We start from the raw sequence: 13,405 nt of genomic DNA on the forward strand, positions 1-13,405 counted from the left end.
CACACAAAGCCACCCGTCACCTACTGCCACAAACCGCCACCAGGCTGCTTCCTGTGTCACCTAATCTCACGGATCCCGAATACACAGACTGTCACCCGTACAAGCGGCTCTCCCGCCTCACACCCGGCAGTCTGTACCGTCACAGTCCGTGTAATCCGGTCACCCGTCACAGGCAGCGCAATCCACAAACTGTAATCACCTATGACAACGCGATGTCACAATGTAATACAGAGGCAGAGTGTGACATCACACAGAAGCCAAGCAGTGCAGTCCCGGGTGATATCAGAGATATGAGTGCTAAGGCCTCAAACTATGATGTCACAGGGTGATGTTACAGTACGATGTCCCACAATGTCCGATGTGCCCGGTGCTGTGCAGTGGCAGTGTGGCTCGGTTATGACACACTATATATCGCTCACCTAGCGCCACCTCGCAGGCTTTGCGCAGCTGGCTGTGATGCGCCCTCTTCACCTCCTTGTCGCTCAGGATCTTCTCCAGAGCCCGGGTGAGGAACATGTTTACTCTCCGGTATCCACCGTCCTCGGACCAGGTTTATCCAGGGCACGGACTGACGGGTCCACCCCCACGGCTAACGTCGGGTATCGGTGTCTATAGCTCCAGATCACAATGTCCGGGAGGGGGCCGCCCCATGCCAGCTGGCAGCTCCGTGTGTCACCCGCTGGCCTCTACCCCCAGCGGTAAGTGTCTGCGGCGGTGACAGGGGCTCCGGCTGCGCTCAGCTGCTCAGGGAAGCTCGGCTCCTCTCCTCGCCATGTTGGAAGGAAGCGACGTCAGGAGCAGACCCGCCCAGAGCAGCCACTGCAGCAACACCCGGGGGAGGGACACGGTCATGGGCGGGGGGCAAGGTGCGAACGAGGGGTACGATGGATCGTATTGGGGTCGGGGGCAGCACCTCGTTAATCATGAGGGGGGAACCCTGCTTGCATGGACGGAAGCAGACAACGCGGACCGTTACTGCATGCAGGCAGCCATGACTGCCTCCCCCCGAACACCGTGCACCTTTATGGGTGTTATGGATACAGCATCTCCCAGCCTGCAGAGCGCATGCCCCAGCCCTCATCTGTCCTGCAGGTGGCCGGCTTGGGGTAACAAAGACCAGAAAGACGAAACAAGCTATGGCTACCAGTAGCTTTATTACCCCGGGCCTTGTAACAGTAGGCACTCGTTTCTCCGTGTTTCCCACACGTTTACTCCCGAGACGTCTCCTGTACCTGGACAGATAAGCCCCGCTCCCGGCCATCTGGTAGTGGCAGGTGCACTAAGCGGTGTTCTAGCAGCTTTGCAAAAGAAGCTTCGGCGTTACCATGGCAACTCTAGGAGCCCATCCAGCATTAGGACTTCCTTTGTTAACCTCAATCCCTATATAGATGATGGTAACAATCCAGATTAGTAATGAGCGTTTATGAGCAGGAATATCTATAGAGTCCAATGTACTTCCTGGCTGTATGTAAAGGGAAAACCTTATTAAAGGGGAAATATTATTACTCAGATCAGATAAAATACTGCGCAGGTTTCTTTTTTTAAAACTGTTTTCATAATATAATGTAATAACATCATGTATTCCATAATAACATAATATAATGTAGTAGCCCAATCTACTAGACAATTACCCTGACTTGTTATCATCCTTGTGGTAACCAATATAATGGCCTGGTCTTAATAACCGATACTGCCACTCTGACTGATGAAAGTCTACGGTGAGCAGCAGATTTAACAAAAGACTTTAATATGAAGTTGTGATCAGTTATTAGTGATTTATGTACTAAGGCAGTCCCTGAGAAGAAGACTAAATCATAAACATACTTTCCGCTGTTTGCCATTATTGCGTCTTTTCATGCCTTTAGGACACACTTATACTTGGCAAACATTCTGAACTAGAAAAGGGGGGTTTATTCACTAAATGGCGAGTTGACTTCGCTATATATTATGAGAGTTAATGCTGCAGGAAGACCTTGGCTGCCCCCCTATAATGTATAGATAATTCAGCACGATTTCTTCAAAGTCTGCGCACCCTTTGGATGATGTGTTACACGGGGCCAGCCTGGAGAAATGGTCAAATGAGGGAGTTAAAACCTCAACTCGCCTTCCTCTCTAGCTCGCACGGGGACCCTGGCTGTAGATTTGTATTGGGCAGTGGCCCTCCGTAGAAGGAGTCTTCAAACCCGGCACCTCGCCCTTTGGTAACACAACATGCTGATGAGTATTCTTCAAGCCAAACTAGATTGAAGTCATGTAAATTCTATTTTAAAAGATTTCCGTAAGAACAATCTTTACTGCCTTTCCTCTCCTGCAAAAAATATGCTGACTGTGAACGCAACCGTAAAAAGTATCCGGTGTAACAGGAACGATCCCATGGAGTCGGTATGTCCAACATCTTAATTGGATGAACCGTAGATACATGAAATTCAGTCAGTGTACTGTAAATACAGCCGGTTAACAGGCCGCAGAGCTGTGTGAACGGTAATAACGTTGATGCTCTTGTTTACATCTCTCATTCACCTCCAACCGGTGAGATAATTTCTCTCAGATGTAATATGTTGGGATCTATAGATCTTCCAGATACTGATGCAGCCAGAGCCCTAACCAGATTAACTTTACTATCTCTACTAGGGATATATTATTCCCTAAAACCTTTGATGATAAAAATATAATTTAAAAATCCCTCCTTATTTCCCAAACCAAATGAAAACGAAAAATGAAACTACCCCTTTGTAAATGTATCATATGTACACTGTTCGACCAAGAGTCTTAAGACACATAATCATAGCTATATGAGCTGGTTGGACATCCCATTCCAAAACCACAGGTACCCTCAACCAGCCCCATTTGGACTATGTCTCCATGGGAGTTTCTATGGGAATTTGCGCTCATTCATCCAGTAGAGCATTTGTGAGTTCAGGCCTAATATCATGAAGGGTTTCAAACCTATTTTTTCATAGGATGGTATGGTACATCATGAGAGGAGGAACAGGTTAAAGGAACAGTCTGACTCCTAAAATTGTATTTTTTAATGTACGTAAGCGCCCGGTTTCATGAACTCCAGTGCACTTTACTGCATGCAAACTGAAGAATAGTAAGAAAATGCCTGGGGTTATTCTCATGCAAACATCTTGAACATGATCAGTAGCACTGATTGTGCTTCTTCTTCTACTCCTATTGACTGAGCTTGTATGAGATGCATACTGCGGTATGCTCCCGGCTTTTAGTAGAGACTGCTGGGGGAGGAGTTAAATGACACAGAAAAATTCTTATAAATAAGGAAGGTCTGCACATATTTGCATGCAGAAAAAAGCACTGTAGCCCAGGCAAAACGTTTTCCAGTGTTTATTAAATATGAAAATCTGGGGCACTCCTTTCATGTAGCTGCTTTTGGGTGGAGCTGTGTTAACATTTAACTCACAAGCTAAGGCTCGCTGTATGCACATGTATGAAAATGAATATTTTTGTGACCAAATATTTAACAAAGATTATTCACCGCGTGTTAAAATATCATAAGAATATTGCACAGTTTTTTACTGTAACTCCTTGTTCCGGAGTTCTTTTTCTCAGTCCTATTTATAGAGATGTCTTATCTCTTTTGTTCACTGTCTCTGCTTTTATGAGCCGACCCTTGGTTTGCATCCCAATCCTACTACTTCTCTGAAGGTATAAAAGCCTTTTTATGTGTATTTTTGTGAATGTCGAAAAATCCCCACACCACAGGGGAAAGGTTTTTCTTTCCCAGCCTGCAGCCTTGTCTCTTACATACATTAATATATATATATATATTATAGTATTTAATAAGCAATAATATAAAAAAAACACGTTAGGTAGCATTTAAATTGGGGACAATAAGATACATCCATCAATTTCTACAAAATAACCACAAGCCTTCCCCATGGAACAGATCAATATTAATAAAACATGCAAGGTGTCAACATTAAATTGTATGTACCGATGATTTACCTCTGCTGAGCCCCAGCGGCAACAGAAACTATATCCCAAACAGACAATGTTTAAAGGAGCATTTCAACCTTAAAAGTGTAGATTTGCGTCAAATGATTTACAATATACAGTACAAACCCCTTACAGGATTGTTTCCACAAATTGCAGTTACTTAAATAATAAAAAGTCTTTGCCGGAGGGGATCAAGGACTGGTTATTCACTGGTCCTGTTTATTAGTATCATTGTGCCTGGGCCTAGGTAGCCACAGGCCCATTGTCTGTGTTATTGGGTGGCAGTGATGTAGTGGATCGATTGCTACCCTGACTCTTTTTTAGGTGCACCCCCACACACACCCAGTTAATCAGTTAATTTATTAGTCACCCAAACGCAAGTGTAATGGTGGAAAGGGAATGGGCACAGGACATCCCTCCACTGGCGTTAATATCCCTGCCATACTTCTGAGTTAAGTGCTGACAAAGCAGAGGTGGGTCACCAGAGCCTACTTTTATTGTAGAGTAATGGAAGACAATGTTAAAACCTACTTACACTTTAGTAATGCCCAATGCCTGGAGGGAGGCTGTTTTCATGTACCCTTCACTAGATTTTGTAAAGGTATGTTTTAAAATAAGTGTGAAATTGGTGTGTATATATATATATATATATATATATATATATATATATATAACTTTGTAGATCTCAATCGCGTTGTCCCCTTCTCTGCCACCATTTTTGCAACTGAATATAGCAAGGCGCTGCGGGGAAACGGAAAAGCACTTGCTATATTCAGTTGCAAAAATGGTGGCAGAGAAGGAGACAACGCGATTGAGATCTCCAAAGTTGCTTTAAATCAGGGCCCTGGTTTCTATTCTATTATTTATCTGTCTTCTTAAAAATGACATTTAATTACTATGTCGTTTTAAAGTTGAAAATGAAGTATATTTGAAAATGTCATGAGAAGCTACCGTCTCATTCTCCAAAATAGGCCATTTTGCATTTCCCTGTCAGAATCCTCCGTAATGAGGTGACTTCCCTCGCTTCTAATCTTCCAGGGTGATCTTCTATGCTTTTGAAATTGAAGCAGGATAAAAATGTCATTTTGAGATTCCTTGTGCCGACCTTGTATATAATCATCGGTCTAGTGATCATATTTCCTCGGAGACCAAAGGCACAAAGTAGCGATTTGTCAAGTTGCTCCATAATATCTGTCCAGGAATATAGCCTAAAACACTTTTATTAATGTCACAATTATACAGCTATTCATTTCAAGGTGTTTGAGACATGTTAATAGCCTTTAGCCTCTGGGTTTTTTTTATTATAGAACTCAGTGTATTATGGTCATTTCTGGGCCGTACTAAACACCATTAAAGGCTGATTACCTGAATCCTACACAAAAAGGCATAACACCCTCTCAAAGACTTTACTGAGATAATGACTATGTTTATTTACAAAATTAAACTGGAACTAAACTATACAAACCGTGGAGAAAGAATAAGGCATCAATTTTGTTTAAGTGCTGGTTTAAAGGTAGCTAATTATGCTGCCGGGGAGAGCTGGCAACAAAACAAGCCAAAAGGCCTAGTAATACTTTTTTGCAGCTAGACCTTGGAAATGATCAATGCAGACAAACCCATCCAGCAAACCCTCAAGTGCACCAAATGGAAAAAGCATAAGAAGTCTATTCATGGCAATTATTCAGTATTAAGTAAACCACAAAAACAAACCTATGATATCAATTCTAAGACAAAAATTGGAATTAAATTTGCTACGCTGTTATAGCCTAGTATTAATTTTATATTCCTTTATAGAGAGGAATATTATCAATATAGTTTGGAAGCTCTGAGACAAGAAAACTCCAGCTGAAATAACTGGAACTGATGATCCACTAAATAGAAAGCATAAGTAATTAAAAAGATTAGATTTGCTGTATACACAATACACACAATAGTAGTGCTAACACTGAGCTACCATTAATCTTTTCCTCGCTATGTAGTACAAATAAAAATGATAGAATTTAATAAAATCTAACTAAAATGCACAGTTTGGGAACCAAGTGAACACGGGATACATGTTTAAACATTCTTACACTTGATTTAATACCTGCCCTGGTGGAAATAGCACTTGTTGGGGGGCTAGTGGAGCTACATTCTGGCACCTCTAGGCACAAAGACCACTGTCATGCCTCATTGAGAACCCCTAATGGTGCTTTAGACACAGACCCTCCTGAATGGAACATAGTTTCCTTTGTTATGTAGTTATGCAGTCACAATGACTGAGGATGATGGGATATTATGTCATGTTCTTAGGTGTCTCAACTGCTGGTAACCAAGTGGCTCAGGAATCAGGCGGACGTAATTCTTTGCATCATTACTTACTAATGCTGGAATTAATGAATGTTGGAGTGTCTGCTATAAGGTTATCCGTAATACTGTAACAAAATTTCACAATTACAAACATAAAGTTAAAAATGCATCGTGGTAACCTCCCTTTGGGCTTGGTAAGTACAGGTTGCCTTATGGCTAATACAAGGTAATGCACGTGTCAGGATTTGGTTTGGAGCGATGTCAGGAACAGTCCAATAGGTGAGGGGCCAGCGGCGATCAGAGAAAACAGTAGTCCAGACAAGCGGGGTAGTCCAATAGGAGAACCAAAGGCCAAATAACAGAGAATCCAAAAAAGGGTCTGTAGCAAGGCGAGCAGAGAAGAACAGTAATGTGGAGTCCAAGGACATACAGGAACCAAAGTTCGGGAACACTGGAGTGCCGTGGTCACAGTCTGAGGGTTTTTATAGTGCTGCAGGTATCTACTCCTCCCCTGTGTTGAATAAGCTCCTCACTGGATTTGTTGCCAGAGACGAGTGATTCCACAGCACCTGGTTCACTGCGGGTAGACACCGCTACTACAGACCGCAGCTTCGGCCTACTCCACAGAGCTTTTGGAAGGCCTGCAGTGACAGCTTGAGGGAGCAGGTAAGGGTGAGAGGGGCATGACGGCACAGTTTGTGAAAATATGAATGCATGGAAGGTCTGCATGTATTAGTAAGTCTGCATGTATTAGTAAGTCAATATGAATATTTTAATAAATATTACACATATAACATTATCATTCTTACATCTGACAGATCATTAATAGGTGCGATTAAAATCTCCTCTCTGCTCCACACATCAGGAGCAATTGAGTTCTGTGAAAATGTATTCCAGGGGGATTATATCTGAAGCAGTAAGTGGAAAGTAAAATATTTTTTTCACGCATATATTTGTTTACATTGTTAGCACTTGTAGAAAGGTGGAGTGCAAGTAAAAATTTGTAAAGTAACCAAAAAAGTACTACCACCATCTCACAATGGGACAGTTTATTAAACAATCTAGAGAATGTCCAGCATAAACTGCTATCACTAGTCTCAGACTGTCCATCTCTACTTAGAACTTATATGTGCCCCCCCAAGACACACAAAACAGGCTATCCTGAATCAGGGATAGGTAAATTGTCCGTACAAGGCAGTGGCGTCGCTACAGGGGGGCAAGGGGGGCAATTGCCCCCCCTAGGTTATTCCTTGCCTCCCCTGTTGCCCCCCCGCCGAATTTGTAACCACCCAGGAGAGTCCCGCAATGGGACTTTAACCCCTTGACTGCTAACGACGGCATGGTGCCGTCGCTAGCAGTCCCAGTCAGGTGCTAACGACGGCACCATGCCGTCACTACCACTATCTTACCTTGACCTCCATCACCACCTACCCTGGCGATCTGCCCCTCAAACTGAAGGGCATCACCGGGACCACCCAATCTGCCCGGGGACGTCTCGCGCAATGACGCGATGACGTCACCGCGCGAATTTATTAACAACTGACAATTGTCAGTTAAAGAGGTATGGGGGCATGCTGCTTAGATGCCTGTATCTCAGGCATCTAAGCAGCTACAGACCCCCAACATATACCGTTGGAAAGGTAATCGCCTCACCTTTCCAATGGTATATAGATTGTAAAAAAATAATAAAAAATATTAAGTTAAAAAAATAAAAATGTAAAAAAAATGATTTGGGGGCAGATGAAAAAAGATCAAAATTGTCTAGAGACCCCCAAATTAAATTATTTAAACATAAAGTAGTTTAACTTTAAAAAAAAAAAAAAAAGTTTAAGTATTCTAGCTAAATGATCACTGTGGTAGCCAATGTTACCACAGCGATCATATAGCTATAAAAAGTCACATTCCCTTTTTAAAAATGGCCTATACTCATTTTTAATCCTATGATCCCTTTGATCATGGGGTTAAATTTAGCCAACGGTAGAGGGAGGCAATTTTTGAAATCCTGATGAACTGCAAATATTATTAAAATCAGCCATTTAGCCTGTGCGGTAGGTGAGTAACCATATCATCCCTGGAGCGCCTTACATTTTTACTGCAAAACTTATTTTTGTTGTAAAAGTGATTTTTTTTTCTCCCTTTACCATCATTTCTTTGGGATTGTAAGGGGAAAGAATGAATGTGCTTCTGTGAGTGAATGTATTTAAAGTATGGTGTGTGCTTCTGCGAGTGAATGGAGATATGAAAGGCGTGTGAATGGTCAGTAATTAGGGTTGAAGCCTTGACGTGGCATTACTGCTGACGTAGGAAGTTAAATTATGGCACAAAAAGTACACATTTGCAAAAATGACATCCCTTGGCGCATCAAATGAGGGGCTGCATGTGTTTCTAGTACAAACCTGGAGTGCACAAGACACAAATGAACATGTCGCTATGGTTAGAAAAAACATATTTTCAAGCCAAAGCGACATATTCCATCATTTGTGCACTCAACTTTTGTCCTAGAAATACATGTAGCCCCTCATTTGTAGTTCTAAGGGGTGTAGTTTCTTAAAATGGATTAATTGTCTGAATGAGGGAGAGCATGAGTTAATATGTGGATGAATTGTCTGAATGAGGGAGAGCATGAGTTAATGTGATTGTGTGTATCATAGATGTATAATTGTGGAAGGGCAAAGATGGCACTAGCAGGATGTTTGAGCCTTGGGGACCAAGATGGCACAGGCCGGGTGTATATGGGACAAAGATGGCAAATCTTATGTGTGTTATCTGGGTGTGCAACCTGTGATCTATCCCTGTAATTTAGGGGGTTTTAAATATACCTTTAATGCCGTGTTTTTATGTGAATTCCAATTGATCTGTACCGGCAAAGCTTGGTTTGTGTGTTCTTCTGTAGATCCATATCTGCTATGCTATATTTCCATACATTATTTATGTATACCTGCAAATACAGGGTATGTATGTCTTGTTCAGTTGATTAATACCTGCAATGCTGTTTCCATGTATTTATTTGTATTTATTTAATACCTGCAATGCTACATTTCATATATTATTTTTGTATACCTGCAAATGCAGGATTTGTATGTCTGATTCTGTTTATTTGATATATACATTCAGTGCTGAAATCACAAGTGGATTTAAATTGATCTATACATGCAAAGCTGGGTTTGTGTGTTAGTGTTGATCTATACCTGCTATCGGCAGCAGGGTCTAATATTTCTATATATATTTATATATATATTGGCAACTGGGGCTAATATTAATATATTTGGGCAGAAGGGGCTAATATATATATATCAGCAGCAGGATCTAATATTAGGCCCTGAAATCATTTAGTGCAAAAGTTAAGGTATTGTGTTGTTTAAAGGATTTCAAGGATTAGCCTTACTAAATTGTGGCTTCAGGCTTCCCATGTTGAATAATGAAGTATTGTATTGTCCAATAACAAAAGTATCATTCCATAGCACATTACTTTTCGCAATATATATATATATATATATATATATATATATATATATATATATATATATATATATATATATATGTGTGTGTGTGTGTTTTTTCAGTGGTATGATTTAATGGTGGAAATTATTAATGCCCCCCCAGTTTGACTGTGGTATCTTGTGTGCCCCCCCTATATATTATTTCTAGAGTCGCCACTGGTACAAGGACAGCTGTGTCTGTGGAAAGATGTGTAAAGGTCCATAGAACACCATTAAATTGTCCACCACAGACCCCGGCAAATGAGAAATGTTGCTGCCTATCCCTGTCCGAAATGCTTTTTTTACACCATGCTTAAATCAATATCCTGACATATTGGAAATTGACTCAAGTTTCATACTGGATACTGCACACAACTTCAACAATATCAAAAATCTTCCAAATAACTCTATTCTGGTAAACATGGTCACTGTCTTCTACTGTCCTCCAACATCATGGGAAGGCGGGGAATGCTCTCCTGATTGTTACTGGGGCTGGATAAACAAAATTGTTAATGGAGCCGAAGTTCTAGTGTTCCCTAAATACTATATTAGTATTAGTTGTAGGCTGTTGTAAGACCGAGCGGAGGGATTGGGGGCACTATTGGAGGGTAGATGGTTTTGTAGTCCGGCACTTCATAGTGTTCCTACTGGTCACCATTTATTGCTGTACCCAGGATTATTTTCCTTAAAATGTTCTGCTCCAAGCCAACAAATCTCTTGATCCAGCACTGGTTGCTACCTACAACTTAAAAGACTCACTCAAGGATATAGTTAAGAACTTGCAACCAATAATGTCTAAAGACCAGACACTTTGAGACATTATTATAGAACCGCATACAAAACACCAGGCCAGTCTTCATGGTCTTCTTGCCAGGAACCATGTCTTACTGATACCCCACTCTGTTATCCATGGATCATTCACCAAAGCCAACAATGTGTATCTCATACAATACAAGAAATATCCCAATATAAAATATGTAATTGCAACCCACCAATTAACTACCCTAGACACTCCATATACAACTCAGATAGGAGAACACCAGTAGGCCAACATTTGTCTACATACTATTTCACTTTATCTACTAAATCATTGTTTATTTCTATTCATGGTGTGTGTTTAAGACTCATCACACCCTAGTCTGCCATTCTGTCCTGAAAGCTTATGTAACTTTACAAATTTTTTCTGTTTGCCCAATAAAAAGTATAAACTTTGGCTAAAAATCTTTTTCCCCTTGGGCTAACACAGCAATATCCATTTTCTAAAGTACAACGTTCAGCAATTTCTATTCATTTTCTGATGCAAGTTTTGTAATAATTGCAATCATGTTTTTCTATGTAAAACATAAAAAGCTGTGATGGAGAACATTGCTATTGTTTTTGCACAGAAAAGAACACTGTGTATGAATTCTCCAAGGACAAACGTTAAATAACATTTGTGTTCAGCTGTACATCAGTGCCTAAATTTCCTTTTTTGTTAGTAAGTTTATGTTTACCATTGATTCACATTTATACCCTTATTGAGGATATCTACATAATTCCTATTGAGAACGATGAGTGTTTTATTTGCATGTTATCTACATAGACAGATATTGGCAGTAGAATGGGTCGTACCGAAGACACATCTTCTTTACCAAAAGTCAGTTTGTGAAATTTCTGCCCTGATAGATCTGCCTCGGTCCAATGTAAGTGCTAGGCCTCTTAATTCCAGCGAAGGATAATGTTAATTCATACAAATTCACTTTAGACAATTATATGCTTCCAACTTTGTGGCACCAGTCTGAGGAAGGCTCTTCCCTGTTCCTGCATGACTGTGCCTCACCAACCACACAAACAGTGCACACAGTGCACAAACCAAGGTCGATAAAGACATGGTTTGACCAGTTTGGTGTGGAGGAACTCGAGTGGCCTGCTGTAAGAGTCTACTCAGGTTTTACAATGAGGAACCTGGTTGCAGGAATTAACACTTGCTGACACCGAAGACACTATGAGAGACCTGGAATGATAACAGGGCGTTCTTGTGGGTAGCTGTATCATGGATGAATGAGCATGATGGAATGTAGCTGTTCATCACAGCTTTAGAGAAACAACGCGAGCACTATGATGTAACCATGGCTTATTCTATGCATTTTCGTACGAAAAGAAAAATATAAAACAATAAAAATTTTAAGTTAAAAAAAAAAAAGCTTTAGAGAAACATATACACAGTCAGGATCAGGGTACCAGAAGTCACAGATAATGTAGGATCAGCCAAAGTCAGGAGAATACTGAGAAGGAAGAACATCCACAGGGAGCCACAACTGAGCAACATCATGGGTGTATTGTGGCTTTAAATAGCCCGAGGAGCAGTCCCAGAATTTCAACCCCATTGGCCGCATCCTTCGTTGCCATAGTGACGCTACTGGTGGGTAGAAGAGTATGCCAGCTTGGAGCTGTGTTTCCTAGCGGTAGGACCCCCTGCAAAGTGCGATCTCAGGGCGAGATGAAAAGTTTATGAAGGTGTCTGTAAAAGGCATGTACATGATTAGCAGGTTCCCAAGAACCTCCTTCTGGGCTGCAACCTTTCCAATGGAAAAGCAGGTGCAGGAGGAACCCTGTTGGGAAAGGGATTCTCAACCCAACACTTTAATAAAGAGATGTGAAAAACTGGATGTAGACATGTAGTGGGTAGTCTTTACTGTTACTGGGTTCACAAACTCTGTAATGCTGTAAGGGACGATGTACTACGGTATATTGCTTGTGAACAACCAGACTTTGTCACCACATTGGTAAATTTTGTCTTAAATAGATTTGATATTGTCAGAAGGGCGCGGGTGCGAGAGGGCACTGGTCATCCTAATACAGTGAGTACTTGATTTGGTTCCATATGTATACTTTCAGGGGTAAGTATGAATTACTTACCTAGGATTCCATTTACATTTTTCTACTTTAGTGTTGTGCACTCAGAGGTGTTCCAAAGTTTGTTTGACATAGGTCCGGTGTTCTGATAATGTAGAAGAAAAGATTAAGATGTCACCTTGAAGATAGTAACCTCCTTATGTCTGTCCAGTAACTCGGGAATGAGAGCCAGAGGGTATCTGTTTCTTAATAGTAGCTTTATTAAGCTCATGATAATCCACACAAGGTCAGAGGCTTCCGTCATTCTTTACTACAAAGAAAATCCCTAAACCGGCTGGGGACGTTGATGGGCAGATGAAACCCATAGTGAGATTTTCCTGAATCTATTCCTTGAGATGAGAGAGCTCGGGTTATGATAAGGGAAATATTCTTCCAATTGAAATAGGGGCTCCGGGAAGAAGGTTGCTGTGGACAGTAGTAGGTTCTCCGGGGGTGTTAGCTCCTTTCTCACCGAAAACGTCACTATAGTCCATATACGCTATGGGTAACCTACTGTTAGTAGATGATGGGGTATCTGAAAGTGGCAAGAGCGAAGGACGTGGTTGAAGGCACTGTTTACAGTAAAAGTGTGATAGTTAATAGCAAGAATGTGTATTCTCAGCCAAGGTAATCCGAGGATAACTGGAGAAATAGGTGATGGTACTTAACCAAAGCACAATTTTTCAATATTATTAGTACCCAGGAGATCTTAGAGTGGTTGTGTTTCTTTGGAAATGGTGCAAGATAGCTGCCATCTACCACCTGGATAAGTACAGGAATAGATTTGGTAAGAGTAAAGCTGTTTG

General features: G+C 41.2%; 1 protein-coding gene across 1 annotated transcript in view; it reads right to left on the reverse strand.

The window, feature by feature from the left end:
- Positions 1-516, reverse strand: part of LOC149305458 (brefeldin A-inhibited guanine nucleotide-exchange protein 1-like) — a 64,336-nt gene extending 63,820 nt beyond the window's left edge. The window contains exon 1 of the mRNA XM_089477520.1: positions 420-516. Coding sequence (XP_089333646.1) covers positions 420-516 — 97 coding nt within the window. The remainder of the gene's footprint in view (positions 1-419) is intronic.
- Between the last annotated feature and the right edge of the window lie 12,889 nt (positions 517-13,405).

The sequence above is a fragment of the Sceloporus occidentalis genome, unplaced genomic scaffold (genome assembly GCF_023333645.1).
Source record: "Sceloporus occidentalis isolate IW3139 unplaced genomic scaffold, rSceOcc1.0.p SCAF_11, whole genome shotgun sequence".
NCBI classification, from domain to species: domain Eukaryota; kingdom Metazoa; phylum Chordata; class Lepidosauria; order Squamata; family Phrynosomatidae; genus Sceloporus; species Sceloporus occidentalis.